Source organism: Dromiciops gliroides, chromosome 5 (genome assembly GCF_019393635.1).
Source record: "Dromiciops gliroides isolate mDroGli1 chromosome 5, mDroGli1.pri, whole genome shotgun sequence".
Taxonomy (NCBI): Eukaryota; Metazoa; Chordata; class Mammalia; order Microbiotheria; family Microbiotheriidae; genus Dromiciops; species Dromiciops gliroides.
Window position 1 is genome coordinate 218,750,048 of NC_057865.1, and position 19,374 is coordinate 218,769,421.

General features: G+C 48.3%; 1 protein-coding gene across 1 annotated transcript in view; it reads left to right on the forward strand.

The window, feature by feature from the left end:
* Positions 1–19,109, forward strand: part of ACVRL1 (activin A receptor like type 1) — a 28,055-nt gene extending 8,946 nt beyond the window's left edge. Inside the window, exons 2-10 of the mRNA XM_043969062.1 lie at positions 1,942–2,008; positions 5,026–5,283; positions 5,680–5,891; positions 6,260–6,359; positions 6,923–7,069; positions 8,050–8,325; positions 9,117–9,314; positions 15,012–15,142; positions 16,600–19,109. Coding sequence (XP_043824997.1) covers positions 1,966–2,008; positions 5,026–5,283; positions 5,680–5,891; positions 6,260–6,359; positions 6,923–7,069; positions 8,050–8,325; positions 9,117–9,314; positions 15,012–15,142; positions 16,600–16,734 — 1,500 coding nt within the window. The 5' untranslated portion in view covers positions 1,942–1,965 and the 3' untranslated portion in view covers positions 16,735–19,109. The remainder of the gene's footprint in view (positions 1–1,941; positions 2,009–5,025; positions 5,284–5,679; positions 5,892–6,259; positions 6,360–6,922; positions 7,070–8,049; positions 8,326–9,116; positions 9,315–15,011; positions 15,143–16,599) is intronic.
* Positions 19,110–19,374: the final 265 nt, after the last annotated feature.

Below are 19,374 nucleotides of genomic sequence, written 5' to 3' on the forward strand. Positions count from 1 at the left end.
GTTTCTTTTCTTTCTTTCTTTCTTTCTTTTTTTTTTAAGTGAGGCAATTGGGGTTAAGTGACTTGCCCAGGGTCACACAGCCAGTAAGTGTCAAGTGTCTGAGACCGGATCTGAACCCAGGTACTCCTGACTCCAGGGCCGGCGCTCTATCCACTGCGCCATCTAGCTGCCCCAACAGGCTGTTTCTAAAGATACACTAAAGAGAAAGGGAATCAGGGGAAGATGTCCAGAGAAGGATATACCTTAACCCTCAGGGTATGCCTTAGCTCTCCATAGCCAGGAAAGGCAGTTAGATGGCACAGTGGATAGAGCACTGACTCTGAAGTTGGGAGGACCTGAGTTCAAATTTCACCTCAGACACTTACTAGCTGTGTGATCCTGGGCAGGTCACTTAATCCCAATTGCCTTAAACATCCAGGGCCATCTCCAGTCATCCTTATATCCATCTTGCTCTGGCTCTGGAGGAGTGAGTGAGGCTGGTAACCTTGCACAGCCCACCCTCACTTAAATCCAATTCATTGCAGGTCATGACATCACCTCGATGTCATGGTCCTCTTCGAGAATGAAGGACAAACAACAACTAAGGCGGGGTAGGAGTAGGACCATGTATGTTTTCCTTCCAAGGCTCATGATGTTGGCTACATGTCTTGGGTGAATCACATAAACTCCCTAAGTTCCTTCAGTTGTAAAATGAAGATGGGCCCTGAGACCCTTCCCCAGATTTAGGATCTTAGGTCCCTATGACCTGGAGGGTCCCCAAAAGGTCCAACCTCTGGTTTCTCTTGCTACTTCATAGGATCATATGATGCCAAGCTGGCAGAGACTTTAGCGGTCGTCCAGGCCGACATCCTCTTTTTCCACATGAGGAAATGGAGGCCGAAAGAGCTTTCTCAGGATCACCCTGATATGAGACCGAAACCCTGGTCCTTTGCTATTTCCATTGCATATGAAAACCAGAAGTCAAAAGATTTTGTTGTGTGACTTTGGTCAAGTCACTTCCCCGCCTCTCTGGGCCTCGGTCTCCTTCTCTGTCAAATGAAGGATTAGACTAGATGACCTCTAGGGTTTTTCTCACCCTGGTGTCCTCTGATGATGAGCAGGAGTGGGAATAGCTGGCCCCAGGCCCACCTTGCTGTTGGACCCCAGTGACCTGGCCCATCCTAGGAATGCGGCTACAGTGCCTTCCCCCGCCCCCAAGCCCTTTCGTGACTCCTCTGTGCTCTATCCAGACCCCAATCTAAACAATCTTGATTCCTGTTCCCAGCCTGGCGGGACAGTGAATGGCAGGAAGTGGAGACAGTCGCCTGTTTATGCTTCAGGCCGCCAGGGCAGGGAGGGGTGGGGAAGAAGGTGGTACTGGGGCAGGGGGAGAGCGAGGGTAGATGACTAGGCAAGGGGCTGAAAAGGGGGGCTTGAAAGGTAGCAAGGGAAACAGGCAGGGTAAAACACAGGAGGAGGGACCCAGGACAGGAGAAGGGTGGTGGGCCCAGGAGGACCAGCAAATGACTTTTGTACACCTCAAAATGCCCTGGCTCCCAGTCTTACCAGGCTCTGCTCTAGACTCACTGGCTAGGGCATAAGAGCACCCGGTGCTTTCATAACCTCTGAGTCACTGCTACTCCATCTCCCCCTCCCCCCCACAACCCCCCCTTTACTCCCCCCAGGCGGTTTGGTTTCCATTGGGGAAGTTGGCCTGGACTTCCCTTACGAAGCCACTCCCCAGAGTGAGCTGCATGGGAAGGGAGGAGGACAAACCCCTTCCCCCCCACCCCATGCAAAACCACCCAACACCACAAATCACCACACTGCTCACAACTCCCAGGAATTCTGACTGGGAAGGGCATTCTAGGGGGCTCCATGTAGGAATGAGTGTAGGGTCAGTGTGTGAGGCCCCAGGAGGAAGAAGAAGATCTCACCCCCTTCTTTCCCATCCCCCTCTAGGAAGAGGCCCTGAGTCCCCCTGGGATGGACCTGCTCGTGCTGCTGCTGGCTCTGGGCCTGGCCGACGGTGAGTTTTTATGAGGTGGGGGAGCAGGACCATGAAATTCATCAAGGCCTAGGGCAGAGAGGAGGACTGGGGGGTGGTTAGGGAGCTTCTAAGTAGGGTCTAGGGATGCTGCTCCAGCTCTGTCTTGGCATATTTGGGGGGGGATTAAGGGCAGGAAAAGAAAACTTCTTGTTGGAATTGTGAAGGGGTAGTTACTGGGGATGGGTTGATAGAACAAGGGACAGGTGGACAGGTGACTGAGAGATGAGAGAGAGTGGATGGATGAGAAAGCAGAGGGGAAAGGATGCAGCTGGGTGTAAAAAAAATGCCCCAAAATGCCAGAGAAAGAAAAGGAGCCAGTCCTCATAGCTGAACCCCAGACCACCCTTCTGTTCGTCTCTAATAAGCCCATACCATTGGGTCCAGTGAAACATGTAATCCTCTTTCTCCCATAACTGTCACCAGCCTCTCCTAGACTGAGGCAGCTTTATGACTAACCTTTGTAAACTGAGAATTCAAGGCAGAAGGGACCTTAAAGATCATCCAGTAATAGAATCAGAATTTTAGGTCTCAAAGCAACACCTTCATTTTATTATTTTTATTTCATTTTATTTTTTATTGTTTTTGCAGGGCAGTGAGGGTTAAGTGACTTGCCCAGGGTCACACAGCTAATAAGTGTCAAGTGTCTGAGGCCGAATTTGAACTCAGGTCCTCCTGAATCCAGGGCCAGTGCTTTATCCACTGCAGCACGTAGCTGCCCCCGCCTTCATTTTAGAAGTAATAATAACAGCTCATGTGAGAGTCAGAAAGACCTGGGTTCAAGTCCCACTTCTTGTTTTGTTTGTTTTTGCAGGCAATGGGGGTTAAGTGACTTGCCCAGGGTCACACAGCTAGTAAGTGTCAAGTGTCTGAGGCCGGATTTGAACTCAGGTACTCCTGAATCCAGGGCTGGTACTTTAACCACTGCGCCATCTAGCTGCCCTTTTTTGGTTGGTTTTTTTTTTTGGTTGTTTTTTGCACAAGTCCCACTTCTAACACATACTCACTCTGTGACCTCAGGCATTGCATGGAATCTCTAGGTGCCCTCAGATAACTCTCTAAGGCTCTCTAAGGTACAGATCAGCATTGGTAGAAGCAGTTTCCTCACTGGATTGCCTTCTGCCAATAAAATCAGAGGTCTTATCCAAAGAAAACAACTCACATCTTTATGGAGTTTTAAGGTTAGAAAAACACTTACCTCCCAATGCTATAACACCTCTTTGAAGTAGTTAGTGCAAACATAATTTATTCCCATTTTACAGATTAAGGAATTCAAGGCTTGTAGTAGGGAGGTTACATAGCTATTGAGGCAGGATTAGCACCCAGATCTCCTACTTCCCAGGCCTCTACTCACTCCACTATCCAGCTGCTTGACTGAACTTGTATCTTGTTTGTTTGTTGCTTCTTTCCTTAATCTTTACACTTTGATTTGTTTCCCCTTAACTATTACTGTATTTCAGTCAGGGTCTTAGAGGAAGTGTTTTTGTTCCTTGCTAGGTCAGAGAAGCCCTGTGATAATTCTAGACACCTCAGTGGCCAGAGAAAGGCTGGAATCAGTTACCAGGGAGAGGCCACAGCTCCAGTGAATCCGGGGACTGCAAACTTATTAGATAATGAGTAAGGCTTCCTAAAGAGTAGCCTGGGGTTCAGTTGTGAGTGCAGCACCACATTTTTCCTAGATCCATTTTTATAGTTAGAAATAAAGTAGATGGAAGTGGTATTGGTGGATGAGACCTGACAGAGTAGATGAGAGAGGGAGTAGATGGAGAGAGACAGAATAGATGAGGGGAGGGGCAGCTAGATGGCGCAGTGGATAGAGCACCGGCCCTGGAGTCAGGAGTACTTGAGTTCAAGTCTGGCCTCAGACACTTAACACTTACTAGCTGTGTGACTCTGGGCAAGTCACTTAACCCCAATTGCCTCACTAAAAAAAAAAAAAAAAAGAGAGAATAGATGAGGGGAGTAGTGGTGGAGGAGACTTGGGACAGAGTAGATGAAGGAATGGAATGGATGGGAAATGGTGGAGTGGCAGAATTTGAGGAGATAGAGCGGGACAAGAAAAATGAAGTAAATAATGGAAGCCAAGGGAATGAATGTGGGTCTTCCTCAATACGAAGGCTGTGGCCCAGCTCTCTGAGGATTCCTCACGCTTTTCTGCTTGCCACTTGGTCCAGAATCAATCCCATGGTGGGGGGTTGCAATGACAAGATTGTTTGGTCTAACTGTTGGGAGTAGCTCTAACCACGGCTCTTGATCTCTTGTATGGAACTTTGGGGGAAAGAGAGCAAAGAGAGAGGGGAACTATGAGAGGCCTGGGTGGGACCAGCAGAGCTTGGCAGGGGTAATAGTGAAGGGAAGGTGCCATTCCTTCCTTTCTCTTGTCTCCTCACCTATTCACTGTCCAGGACTGTTCTGGGAATATGAAGCTAAATGTCATGGAATTAATCAATTAAATGGTTAAAATGGGGATAAATGGTAATTGGGGGTGGGAGAAACCCTTAAAAGCCTAAGGTGGGGGCTAAATTGCTAAAAGCCAGAGTGTGACTCAGAACAGTTAATTGACTATGTCTCAGAGATTTGAAGGCAGCCATGTTACAATGGAAAGAATGTGGAAGCTGGAATTAGAAGATCTGGGTTCAAATCCTGACTCAACCACTCTGTGCATGTGGTTGGGTGAGTCAATCCAGTTCTCTGGGTCTCATTTCCCTCTTATGTGTAATGGGGGTAGGTAAGACCCTGTTGCCTCTAACATTCTTTTAAGCTATAGATGCATGGATTTATGAAAGGGCCTATCTTGGGGCTACAAGCAAAGGACATAAGGTGTATCGATGGAAATGCATTACAATAAGGTGGCCTTTGTTGCTGCTGTTGGCTCTGAACCCCTCTGCTATGGGAGTCTGGGTTCAGTTTCAGGGGTGTGTGTTTTGGAGTCTCTCTCCCATGTTGGGAGTTGGGATTCCAAGTCCCTGAGTCGCTCCATTTGTCTTTCTGTCTGTCAGGTGGTTCTGCACTGTCCTCACCCAACTCTCTCTTGACCTGTGCCTGCGAGAACTACAACTGCAAGGGGTCTTCAACCTGCCAGGGGGCTTGGTGCACGGTGTGGCTGATAAAAGAGCCAGGGAAACAACCCGAGGAGTCCCGGGGTTGCAGTAACTACCACCACCAGGAGACGTGCCTGGGACTGCCCACTGAGGCCTTTGCCCACTACTGCTGCTACCAGCCTCTCTGCAACCAAAACATTTCTCTGAAACTAGCAAGTGCGGGTCTCATCTTCTGCCCACCCTTCCCATCCAGCTAGCATCTCTGTTCCCCATGACTCTGTCCCTCCTCGTGACTCAGTCTTGAGCCTATCCAGTCCTGATCCACCAGTCCAAAAGCTCCCACCATCACTGGTTTCTAAGAGTCCCCTGGGAGTGGGAAGGAGGTAGGCCAGTCACCCTTGTTCTCTCTCCATCTTGGGCTTGGGATCAGGTGTATTTCCTTACCTGAAAGGTAAAATAAAGCTTACAATCCATGTTTATCTACACCCAGTTTGGGCTTCCCAGAGCCCAATGGACAGAGGATTGTTAGAATGGAGTAGGGTCTTCACTGGTCCCCTGGGGAATGAGTTCCTTACAGAAAGTGGATCTTAGTTGTTTCTCCGCTTTCACCAGCCACACCAGCCCCACCAGAGGAACCCCATCGAACTAACCATCTGCCACTGATTTTGGGTCCTGTACTGGCTCTGCTGGTCCTCCTGGGGTTGGGGGCCCTGGGCCTATGGCGCCTCAGTCGGAGACGTGAGAAACAGAGAGCCTTGCACAATGACCTGGGAGAATCCAGCCTCATCCTGAAGGCATCGGAGCTGGGGGACAGCACTCTGGGGGTGAGGGCCTCAGAGCTTCAGGGACAGACAGAGAAGGGGAGAGGATATCAGTGAAGGAGGCACAGGGATGGTGAAAGAGGGAGAAAGAAACAGAGAAAGTCATGGATGGAGACTGACAAAGTAAGGAAGAGACAGAGATTGAAAAAGAAAGGAAGAAGGTGAGATAAGAATCACAGGGACACAAAGACAAATAGAGAAGGAAAGAGAGGCAGTGAGACAGATACCTATGTGTTTTCCAGCCCATCATGAGGCCAAACTTGACTGGAGACTCCAGGAGAGAGAGAGAGAGAGAGAGAGAGAGAGAGAGAGGGAGGGAGGGAGAGGGAAAGGGGAGCTCTCCTCTTACACTTTCTCCTTGATGACCCCAGGACCTTCTGGACAGTGACTGCACTACGGGCAGTGGCTCTGGCCTTCCCTTCCTGGTCCAGCGGACAGTGGCTCGGCAGATTGCTCTGGTGGAGTGTGTGGGTGAGCTGGAAAGTAGGGAAGGAGGTAGACAAGGAGTACCTGTGTGCATGGGGATAGGAGATAAGGGAAGGGCCTCCCTGTATGTTGGGGGGGGGGTAAGAAATGAGGCTGCCCTATGTAGGAGTAGGGTGGGAAGGAGGGAGTGTGAGTGTGGGGATAGGAAGGGGGAAAATAGGATAAGGTCCATCCCATGAAGGGGAAGGGAGACAAGACAGGGGCCACCCTGTGTAGGGGGGAGGGGAAGGAGGTAAATAAGAGAGGGGTCATCCTTTGGGGAGAGGGAAATAAACAAGGGGCTATCTTGTATGTTGGGGGAAGAAGAGAGGCAAGAGATGGGCTATTCTGTGGAGGTTGGGGGGAAGGGGATGAGAAAATTAAGAGGCTAGCATTAGATTCTGAGATTGATTTAAGGTCAGAAATGTATCCAGGGTTGGGTCATCTAGATGGTGAGGTTTAGGGCACAGGCTAGGGATCTGGGTGAGGGTGTGTTCAAGAGTGAGGCTGCCCTATGAATGAGACTCTTCCTTCCATCCTGCCCCACCCCCACCCCATTCCTCCCACAGGCAAGGGCCGCTATGGTGAAGTGTGGAGGGGCCTGTGGCACGGTGAGAGTGTGGCTGTCAAAATCTTCTCCTCTAGGGACGAGCAGTCCTGGTTCCGGGAGACCGAAATCTACAACACAGTGCTACTCCGACACGACAATGTTCTTGGTGAGACATCCGCAGCACCACCTCCTCAACACACAAGCGCACACATGTACACACGTACACTCACACACATGCACGCACACATGCATGCACGCACACACATGCACGCAATACACGTGCACATACACGCACACGCACACGCACACACATACACGCACATACACGTGCACACACACACATGCACGCACACACATGCACACATACCCCATCCATAGTGGAGCAGAAAGAACACCATCCAGTCTTGGAGTCAGAAGAGCTAAGTTCCAACCCCAACTGTTTGTTGTTGCTGCTGTTCAGTAGTTTTTCAGTCATGTCTGACTCTTCATGATCACATTTGGGGTTTTCTTGGCAAAGATACTGGAGTGGCTTGCCAATTCCTTCCTCAGCTCATTTTACACATAAGGAAACTGAGGCAAATAGGGTTAAGTGACTTGCCCAGGGTCACACAGCTACTAAGTATCTGAGGCCAAAGTTGAACTGACTCCAAAGTCTTCCTGACTCCAGGCCAGGTGCTCTATGCACTATGGCGCCACCTAGCTGTCCTTAGCTGTTTGCAACCTTGGGCAAAATACTTGGCTCTCTAGACCTAGGTGCATCATGTGTAAAACAGAGATAAATCCTTGCACTGGCCACCTAAAGGGACTGTTGTGAGGATGCTGCTTTGGAAATCTTAAATGCCATAGAAATGTGAGTGATCAGTATTAAGAACTTGATAAAGGGGAAAACTAGGTGGCACAGTGGATAAAGCATTGGCCCTGGATTCAGGAGTACCTGAGTTCAAATCTGGCCTCAGACACTTGACACTTACTAGCTGTGTGACCCTGGGCAAGTCACTTAACCCTCATTGCCCCGAAAAAAAAAAAGAACCCTGTAAAGGCCAGCCATCTGCCTGCTTTGAGTCTCATGGTAGAAGAGGCAAACCGCCAAAGCCTGACCTTGTCCTTGTCACCACTCAGTTGTGACCCTGACCGCCCTTCCCCCAGGCTTCATTGCTTCTGACATGACATCCCGCAACTCCAGCACCCAGCTGTGGCTGATCACCCACTACCATGAGCATGGCTCCTTGTATGATTTCCTGCAGCGGCAGCCACTGGACCGGGGACTGGCCCTGAGGCTGGCCCACTCCATCGCCTGCGGCCTGGCCCACCTCCATGTGGAGATCTTTGGAACCCAGGGAAAGCCGGCCATCGCCCACCGGGACCTGAAGAGCCGCAATGTGCTGGTCAAGAGCAACCTGCAGTGTTGCATTGCAGACCTGGGTGAGGAGGCTGTGGGAATCGGACCAGGCCACTGATGGGTCAGTCGAGGAGCTAGGCCTGGCCTGCTCCTGATGGGGGAAGCTTGGCCCCAGGGACTCGGGTCTCAGCTCTTATGCAGGAAGGGAGAAGGGCCAGTGGAGTGGGGCTCTCTCTGTGTCCTTTTCTGTTTTCTTCTGCCTCTGCTGTGATTCCCTCTCAGCGTGTCTCAGCCTTTCTTAGTCAACCTAATTGGGAGCCCGAGGCCAAGAGTCAAGAGACCTAGATTCCAGTTCCACTTTTGGCCTATCCTGCTGATGTGCTTTGGGCAAGTTGCTTAACTGCTCTGGGTCTTGTTTCCTCATCTGCCAAATGGTCACAATGATAGCAGGGTTATTATGTGGAAAATGCTTCATAGAGCCTTAAGTGTCATAGAAACCTGAGTGTTTACTATATGCCAGGCACCATGCCAAGCGACGGGAATACAAAGAAAGCTGTTATTTCCACGTGGGTAAAGGGATAATCTCAGCTAAAGTCACTTTGAAAAGTTATAAAAATGAGCTGTTATCATTCTCCCTTCTCTTCTTGTGTGTCTGTGTGTGCACACACGTGTGGATTTGTGGGATTCTGTCTTCATTTCTCAGTCTTCATCTCTACCTTTTCTCTCTGACCTTCCCTCTTCTCCCTTGTCTTCTCCCTGATTTTCCCATCTGGGCCCTAGGCCTTGGGGAATGCCCTGAGAAGGAGAAACCCTGGGTGGCACGTTGGGGTCGTGGGGCCTGGAGCCCCAGATGATGAAGCACTGATACCCACAGGCCTGGCAGTAATGCACTCCCAGGGCAGTGACTCCCTGGACATTGGAAACAACCCTCGAGTGGGCACCAAGAGGTACATGGCTCCAGAAGTGCTGGATGAGCAGGTGCGCACTGACTGCTTTGAATCCTACAAGTGGACAGACATCTGGGCCTTCGGGCTGGTGCTGTGGGAGATAGCCCGCCGGACCATAGTGAATGGTGAGTGATGTCGTGTTTCACCCTGACGGACGGACTCCCCATCCTAGTATTCAGCTTAGTCTCCAGTGCCAGAGGATGGAGGGATTGGCAGATAGTCTCAGTGCAGTGGCATCTATGTGGGGTGTCTGGGAAAGAGCACTGGCTCTTGGCAGAGAGAGAGAGAGAGAGAGAGAGAGAGAGAGAGAGAGAGAGAGAGAGAGAGAGAGAGAGAGAGAGAGAGAGAGAGAGAGAGAGAAAATTCTAGATGCAAAATGTCAGACACGCCAATGTGTATCTTCATTTCTTTGTCATAAGGGTGATGGCTAGCCATAAAAAAGAGAACCAAAGGAACCTTTTTCTTTCAAGGAGCATAGACTTCAGAAGTCAGAAGATCTGGGTTGAATCCAGGCTAAGCTTAGCCAATCACTATCTGTGAGATGATGGTGGAATCACTTAACCGCTGCCACCTTCAGTGGCTTTCTCCTTCAAATGGCTAATACATTGGTACTATCCCATACCATGTTCTCATGAAGAAACCAACGTGTAAATATTTAGAGTGCTTGGGGGCTGCTAGGTGGTGCAGTAGATAAAGCACCATCCCTGGATTCAGGAGGACCTGAGTTCAAATATGGCCTCAGACACTTAAGACTTACTAGCTGTGTGACCCTGGGCAAGTCATTTAACATTTGCCTGCTCTTGGTAACTAAGATGACAAATTACAGAGAAGGTGTTGACCTACATTGGTAGGAGGAGGTCCATCATTTGGGAGTTCCCTATATCAATGTCATTATTGTCATGATTTATTTTTTTGGAGGGGGAAGGCAATTGGGGTTAAGTGACTTGCCCAAGGTCACTCAGCTAGTGTCTGAGGTTGGGTTTGAATTCAGGTCTTCCTGATCCTAGGACTGGTGCTCTATCCACTGTGCCACCTAGTTGCCCCATATCGTGACTTCTTAACAGATACTCAAGTTGACTTGGTAAAGAATTTTGGCATCTGGTTGGATCTACCTTGGCCATGGGGCACCTACGGTCATTCATGAAAACATATCCCTGATAAGCATCCAAGATAACTAGATAGATAATAGTAATAATGACAATAATGTTGATAATAATGCCTCAAATTTCTATAGTTTTTAAAGTTTTACAAAGTACTTTTCTTATAATGGTGTTATTACACCATGATGCAGCTTGGAAAAATATTATCCCCATTTTAATAATAGCTAGAATTTATATAGCAGTATTAACTGATCCTATCCTCATAGTCACCCTGGTAGGTAGGTGTTTTATTATCCTCTTTTTAAACTTGAGGAGAAAAAGAAATAAAAATAAAAAGTGGACAGCAGAGAACAAAAGAAAACTTGGAATCACAGAAAAGCTGGGTAGTTTTGAAAACAATGTATAGTATTTATTACATAGATTTTCTTGAATTGGGACATTTTCTGTTTTATATTGAATACTCTTATGTTCTGCTGTGTACATAGAAATGTTGGGTTTTTTCCTCCTTTAGTAGTTAAGTTTAAAATGAATAAATTTTTTAAAAGTTGAGGAAACTGAGTCAAATAGAGGTTAAGTGACTTGCCCAGGGTCACATAGCTAGTAAATATCTGAGACTGGATTTGAACTCAAGTCTTCCTCACTCAAAGACACTGTGCCACATAAGTGCCATTTCTATAGATGATAAAGCTAGGAGAGAGGCTTAATGATGAGGGGGTTTTTTTTGTGGGGGGGGCATTGGGGGGTAAGTGACTTGCCCAGGGTCACACAGCTAGTAAGTGTCAAGTGTCTGAGGCCAGATATGAACTCAGGTCCTCCTGAATCCAGGGCCAGTGCTTTATCCACTGTGCCACCTAGCTGCCCTGCTTAATGACTTGTTTACAGTAACACAGCTACTAACCGTCAGAGCCTGGATTCAACTCAGTTCTTTGGCCTTCATGTTCAGTACTCTTTCCATTTCACCACCAAGATGGGCACTAGAGTAGAATAGTATTGGGAATCCCAATTGGGTGGGAGCCTATTACGAAGTCCTCCTCGCAATGATATCCTTTTGCTTATGGGATCCTTTGTCTATGGGAGGCCCAGCCCCACACCAACTCCGGTGGCTGAAGTCTCTCTTAGCGGAGGAATAGGGACTTACAAGACCATAGGATTTAGAGCCAACAGGGACTTCCTTCCTTCCTTCCTTCCTTTCTTTTTCTTTCTTTTTCTTTCTCTTTCTTTCTTTCTTTCTTTCTTTCTTTCTTTCTTTCTTTCTTTCTTTCTTTCTTTCTTTCTTTCTTTCTTTCTTTCTTTCTTTCTTTCTTCCTTCCTTCCTTCCTTCCTTCCTTCCTTCCTTCCTTCCTTCCTTCCTTCCTTCCTTCCTTCCTTCCTTCCTTCCTTCCTTCCTTTCTTTCTTTCTTTCTTTCTTTCTTTCTTTCTTTCTTTCTTTCTTTCTTTCTTTCTTTCTTTCTTTCTTTCTTGGGGCAATGGGGGTTAAGTGACTTGCCCAGGGTCACACAGCTAGTGAGTGTCAAGTGTCTGAGGCCGGATTTGAATTCAGGTCCTCTTGAATCCAGGGCAGGTGCTTTATCCACTGCGCCCCCTAGCTGCCCCTTGACAGGGATTTTAGAGAGTAAATCCAACCCCCTATTTTACAAGTGAGGAAATTGAAACCCAGGGAGGTTAAATACTTAACCATAATCACAGAAGTCAAATCCAGATCCTCTTACTCCATTTCTCATGCTCTTGCTACAACGCTGGTATGCCTCTTCCCAGCCCTCACCCCCCAAGCATTCACCTGGGATGACTGGAGAGGCTTCTAGGTGGGTGGAGGCATCGGGAAGCAGGTGAGACTCCCTTCCCCAACCCAGAAGCTGCCTCTCATCGGGCAGAAGGAGCAGAGAAGCCCAATTGTTCCTCTGGGCGAGGCAAGCCCATTCAGCTTCACACAGACGGCGTTCATTATAAACACTGTAATCTGGTGTCAGCCCCAGCTCTGATTAAAGGCCCATTAGACATGCTCAGGCCTCAGTGCGGTGCTGATTAGGACATGCAAGTCAGGAGAGGCCTGCTTGGAAGGCAGCCACCTCCTGCACAGCTGGAGCACGGCCCTAATGGGGATGTGGCCTGTGTGGTCTTGGCCACTGGCTCAGTGCCTGTGCTCCAAGAGTCTGGAGGACCAGGGAGGAAGGCTGGCTATCTCTAGGCCTAGAGGTGCTTCCAGTTTGAACAAGGATTTCCTAGGAGCCCTCTGTGGCTCCAAGGGAAGTGTTTTCTTTCATTTTGTTTAAATGTGTATTTTGTTTTTAGATCAGAATCCTTCTTGATATAACACCAGACACCCCTCCCTACCCCCATTGAACTGACTTTTGTAACACACACAAACTTAAGCAGGAGGCCAACTGACAAAGCCATGGCGTTCTACAGCCCTCCACCTCTCTTCTGAGAGGAAGGAATTATATTTCGTCATCTATTCTCCAGTTAGTCAGATTTGGGCTGCCTTGTAGTGTTGCAATCATGATGTATATTAATTTTCTTAATTCTGCTTACTACACCCTGCATCATGGCTGCATTTTCTTTTTGTTTCGTTTTTTCGGTGAGGCAATTGGGGTTAAGTGACTTGCCCAGGGTCACACAGCTAGTAAGTGTCAAGTATCTGAAGCCATATTTGAACTCAGGGCTGGTGCTTTATCCACTGCACCACCTAGCTGCCCCACAGCTGCATTTTCAAATTACTCCAGTCCTTGGACTATGGAGCAGATAAATAAATATTTTTTTTAAACAAGTAAATAAAAAATGCATCAGGGGAACACTCCTTTCTTATGTCAACAAGTATTTATTAAACACTGTGTGCTAGATACTATGCTAAACACTGGGGGTAAGGTTCCTTTGCCTTAGAGAAATCACCTTAGCAATTGTGTGGAGGCTGGATTAGACAATTTTGTTGTTCAGTCGTGTCTAGCTCTTCACGTCCACATTTTCTTGGCAGAGATAATGGAGTGGTTTGCAATTTTCTTTTCCAGCTCATTTTACAGATGAGGAAACTGAGGCAAACAGGGTTAAGTGACTTAACCAGGGTCACACAGCTAGCAAGTATCTGAGGTCACATTTGAACTCAGTCTTCCTGACTCCAGGCCTGGCACTCTATGCACTATGGCGCCACCTAGCTGCCCTAGAATACAGGGTAGCGGAAACAAACTGAACCTGTAGTCTGATGTGATTCATTATGGCGTAATGGGAAGAGCGCTAGATTTAGAGTCAAGGGACCTGAGTTTTAATTCTGACTCTACCCTTACTATTTGTGAGACCTTGAAGCTATTCTCTTTCCTTCCCTGAGCCTCAGTTTCCTCATCTGTAAAATAACAATAATGATGGCCAGCATTTATGTAGTGCTTTAAGGGTTGCAAGGAACTTTACAAATATCTCATTTGATCCAAACAACAACCCTGGGAGGCAGGTGCCATTATTATCTCCATTTTACAGGTAAGGAATCCGAGGCAGGAAGAAGCTAAATGATTTGCCCAGGGTCACATAGCTAGTAAATATCTGAGATCAGATTCTCTAGGTTTTGGTCTCTATCTACCACACTGCCTAGCTACTGCTGAAGCGCAAATAACACTGCTTGTATTTCCTACAGCCTTATGGCTGTTGAGGGGAAGGCTCTTTGAACAAGTACAAAGTGCACATAAATATGAGAGGTTTTTTGGTTGTTATTTATTTATTTATTTTTTACTTAAAGGTGTAGTGAATACAAGATCTCTTTTTTTAAAACTGATTACAAAACAAAGGTGCTTGACCAAGTATAGCAAAATTCAGGCTAGAATATTCTCCTCCAGCAAGGTATCTGCAATCCTATCCAACACTCCTTTATTAAGCACCTACTGTGTGCAAGGCACTGACAAAAACAAAGGGGCCTCGGGGCAACTAGGCGTCGCAGTGGATAGAGCACTGGCCCTGGAGTCAGGAGGACCTGAGTTCAAATCTGGCCTCAGACACTTAACACTTACTAGCTGTGTGACCCTGGGCAAGTCACTTAACCCCAATTGCCTTACTAAAAAAAAAAAAAAACAAAGGGGCCTCCTTCAGTTCTCTGAAAAGTGGGGAGATAATTATGTAGATTCTAAGGAAAACTGAGGAGGGAGAGAGGACCGACAACTCAGGGAATCAGTTGGCAGTGAGGTGAGCCTTGAGGGAAGACAGACTCTTTCAGGAGGAGATGGGGGGAAGTCCATCCTGGGCACGGGGAATGGCTTGTTCAAATGCTTGAAGCCAGGAGATGGCAGGCCGAATTTAAGGGGAATGAGGAGGGGGTGGTTACTGGGGGAAGCTCCTGAAGGAATGCAGGCAGGGAGATTGTTGGCCTTGGCCAGATGAAGGGGTGTCCTGGCCGATGGCCTCTATGGTCTCAGTAACGTAAGATGCAGTGAAAAGGGAGGTGGCTTTTGGAGTGAGAGGACCTGGGTTTGGGACCGTGGTTCTGGCGTTTTCTGCCTGTGTGACCTTGGGTAAATCACTAACATCTGTGGGGCTCCTCATAAAATATGGGGATTGTACCAGGCGACCGCTAAGGTCCCTTCAGGCTCTGAATGGATGAACTGCTGACCCGACATTCACACAGTGGAAAGTAGCAGAACTCAGATGTGAAATGAGGACCAGTGATCCAGATTGGGGTCCTCCCCATCCTGCACCCCATTCCCCCGCCGGGCCATGGTGTCACCATGGTGTCTCTGCCCTGTTCCCCAGGCATCGTGGAGGACTACAGACCACCCTTCTTTGACATGGTCCCCAACGACCCCAGTTTTGAGGAAATGAAAAAGGTGGTTTGTGTCGACCAGCAGACCCCCAACATTCCCAACCGGCTGGCTGCAGACCCGGTGAGTTGGCACCTGTAAAAAGAGACAGAGGGAGGGCTGGGAAGAGCAGGAGGAATTCTCAACTCTACATACCCGGAGATCCATTTTATCATGAACAAGCTTCAGGTGGAGGTGGGGAGTGGGCTAGAGATGGAGCGACGCTGGACAATTCAGCATGCAGGAGGTAGGGCCAGAGGGAGCCATTCTGGAGAACCGAATGAATGCATTGGTACCTGTGTCAAGTCAAGTCAATAAGCATTGATTAACCACCATGTTATGTGCCGGGCCCTGGCGTGTACTTATATTTTGGACATTGGCACGGGGCTCTTCAGATCTTTCTTATCTCCTATGGAAAATGACCATTGCTGTAAGGGAAGCCTTAATTTTTTTGAGCTTCTCAGAGCCCTCCATTCTCTAGAGAGAGGCCAAGGAAGATTCCCCGACTGTACAGTTTTAGGATTGTAGAATCTCAGGGATGGGAGGAATCTCAGACGTCAGGCATCTAACAGGTGACCCTTTCCAACATCAGTGACAAATGGTCGTGCAGGCTCAGCTGGACAACTTACAAGGAATCAGTCACTAATAATAACAGCTAACATTTATATGGTGCTTACTATGTGCCAGACATTGTGCTAAGTGCTTTACAATTATGATCTCATCTGACCATCACAACAACTCTGGGAGGTAGGTGCTATTAATATACCCATTTAACAGATGAAGTGACTGAGGCAAACAGAGGGGAAGTGACTTGCCCAAGGTCACACAGCCAGTAAGTGTTTGAAGCCTGACATTCTTTCACTTTTGAATAGCTCCACGCACACATACATAGAGCCCTGGGTGGGTCTTTAGGACTGACTCCCTCAGTGCCTCCTTGGCCTGGCCCTGGATGTGTGAGGTAAGTGGTTGTACTGCTCTCCTCTGGGCTCCTGGCTCCAGTATGTTTCCCTAAAGAAGGTCCTGTCCTCTGCCCATCCCACCTCCCCACAGGCCAAGGTCTGGGGCACTGGGGGAAGGGCCAGGTTACCTCTGCCCGGTCAGGCGTGACCTTTGGTGAATACCAGCTCCTGCTTTCCTCTAAAATCTTCTTGTGGCATCTTTGCCTGCACGGGTCACCCTGGGAAGGACAGAATTCCCAAGGATAGGAGGGAATTACAATAGGGAATTTTGATCCCAATCTCCCTCTTCCTTCTGCATCTGTTATAGGAGACTGTACAGGTCACTGTTAATGGGGGCAGGATCCAAATAGCATCTAGAGATGAAATAATGCTTCTCTTGTCTCTCTCTTCCTTTCCGCCCCCCCTTTTCCTCTCTCTCTCTCTCCTTGATCCTTCCCTTTCTTCCTCCATTTTTCTTCCTGTTTTTCCTCTCCTCTATTCCACACTTCCTCCCTCTCTCTACCTTTCTCTCTATTACTCCCATTTCCCATGCTTCCTGTTTCCCTCTCCCAATCCCACTTCCTCTCTCCTTCTGTTATCCAGTTCCTTTCAGGCCTGGCACAAACGATGCGGGAATGCTGGTACCCCAACCCTTCAGCCCGCCTCACAGCCCTGCGGATCAAGAAGACCCTACAGAAACTTTGTGCAAATGTAGAGAAGCCCAAAGTGATTCACTAGACGTCTGTACTCCCTATACCCTGGGGAGGGCTGTATGGAGCTGTCTGGGCTGGACCTGTCACGGCTATAGCATCTGCTTTCCTTCTTATCCAGGATCTCAGGAGGAGAGAGATGGGGAGGGTGGTCCCCTGAGAGGGCAGCTATGGCTGCTGGACTCCACGCCTCCAGCCCCCATCTCTCCCAGCCAAAAATATTGCTGGGCCTGTAATCTGATGCCAGGGCATCTAGCCCAGTCTGAAGGAACAGTCTCCCTGACGCCTGGCTCTCCCCCACCCCCAGCACACCCACACTGACCCCTCCTTCTCCAGGAAGGCCCCAGCTGCAGGAGAACACAGCCCTAAGATGGGATCATAGGGAAGCCTTGGGGTAAAGGGGTAGGGAATTCCCATTCACTTTGCCACCCAATTCCCCTGGTGCACATGTGCATGCACACAGAGACAGAAACCAAATTCTGTTCCGCCTCGTCTGCTGCTTGTGCCCTTCTCTATGCCCAACCCAGCTTCCCAGGGTCGGCAGAGAGGATGCAAGGTCCCCAATCCATTCCAGATGGCATATGCCCCCTGTGCCACAAGGACCCAATCCTAAATACAACCTGTACACACTATCCTCTGGTTGCATAAAGGACTGTGGTAGAGCCAGCAAGCCTCTGCCCATCGTGGATTCAATTGCAGGGTTACCCTCTGTATCCTTCCTCTCTCCCAGAAGTCATCACCGGACACAGAATATGAACTATGTGGGAAGTCGCCAAGGGTTGCTGAATCCTGCCCAAGTTAAATATCCTTGACCAAGGGGGCAACCTCTACCCCAAACCACTTAACCTGGAATTAAACCTCAAATTTTCAAGCCTCTCCCAGGCCAACTCTGAGCAGAGGCTGGTGCATTTGTTAGCAAGTCACAGAAAGGTGGTGATGGCATTGAAATGTCAGAAGAGGCTAGCGCCCAGCCTGAAGGAGCTTCCAAAATAAATAGGAGGCTATACTTAGAGACTTCTGAGCCTAAGTCTAAGCCTCCACCCAGCCCCAATACAAAGTTATCTCCTTCCCTTGTCCCTTGCCAGCACATCCACCAATAGTTGATTTTGTGAGTCAGGGAGAAGATAAAAAAAAAAAAGAGCCTGACTAAATTTTTTTTGGGGGGGGCAGGGCAATGAGGGTTAAGTGACTTGCCCGGGGTCACACAGCTGGTGTCAAGTGTCTGAGGCTGGATTTGAACTCAGGTTCTCCTGAATCCCGGGCTGGTGCTTCATCCACTGTGCCACCTAGCTGCCCCCCTGACTACTTTTTAATACCCCCAATGCTGGGGCTATTTTATTTATTCCCTGCCACATGGGGTATCATCCTTGGGGAACCTTATAGTTCACAAATTCACCACACTATTTAATGCCAATTTTATCCTGATAGCAGCCCCTCCCGTTGGGAAAAGTGGCTGCCCACACCAGAACTAGGTTATCTCTAGGGACCCCTCCAGTTCCAACAGTCCATGTTAAATCCCCGACCTTGAGAACTCTCCGGCTCTGGTGTTAGTGGTCACATCGTTGGCAAGGCCCCCATCGTTAGACCCAAATCTCCTTCGCTCAGAGGAAACGTGGAATCAGAAATGTGAAGTCAGAAGGGACCTTCAAGGTCATCTGCTCCAAGTCACTTATTTGACACATGATGAAACTGTTAAATTCTTTTTTTTTTTTTTTAGTGAGGCAATTGGGGTTAAGTGACTTGCCCAGGGTCACACAGCTAGCAAGTGTCAAGTGTCTGAGGCCGGATTTGAACTCAGGTCCTCCTGACTCCAGGGCCGGTGCTCTATCCACTGCGCCACCTAGCCACCCCAGCATGATGAAACTTTGGCTCCGTATCTTCTAATGCCCTCGGCACCATGGGATGGAGCGCTAAGACCTGGAAATCTGACTAGGCAGATGGGCTGGTGTTTCTGTCTGGACAGGGCCAGGGGCTGGGTGGGTTGAGGAGGATGTGGTTGGATATATTGGAAAATCCAGTACGGACCCAGGCTCCAGAAAGCCCAGGTCCCGAGTCCAAGGTCCATTGGCAAATGTTTCCTGTGACCTTGAAAAGCTGCATCCTTCTCTTCTCTCAGAACACTGTGAGATCTAAGGCTGGAGGGGAACGTGAAGATTGCTCATGTTCTGTGAGGAAACTTGAAGGGAAGGGAAAGGTAGAGAAGGCAAGGGAAGAGAAGGCAAATGAATCCATTATTAAGTTTCTAACTGTGCTGGGCATTATGCTAGGCACTGGAGATAGAATTACAATGAATGAAATCATTCCTATTCACAAGCAGCCCACATTTTAATGGAGAAAAAAAGTACATGTATAAGTATACAGAATAAATATTTAAAAAAATAAATACAAATAATAGCGACAATAGCCAGAATTAATATAATGCTTTAAGGTTTGTGAAGCACTTTGTTTTTTTGTTTGTTTTGTTTTGTTTTGTTTAGTGAGGCAATTGGGGTTAAGTGACTTGCCCAGGGTCACACAGCTAGTAAGTGTTAAGTGTCTGAGGCCCGATTTGAACCCAGGTACTCCTGACTCCAGGGCCCATGCTCTATCCACTGCACCACCTAGCTGCCCCAACCTTTTGTTTTTCTTGATGAATTTTCTTACTGTTTTTTGCTAGCTCTGTAAAATA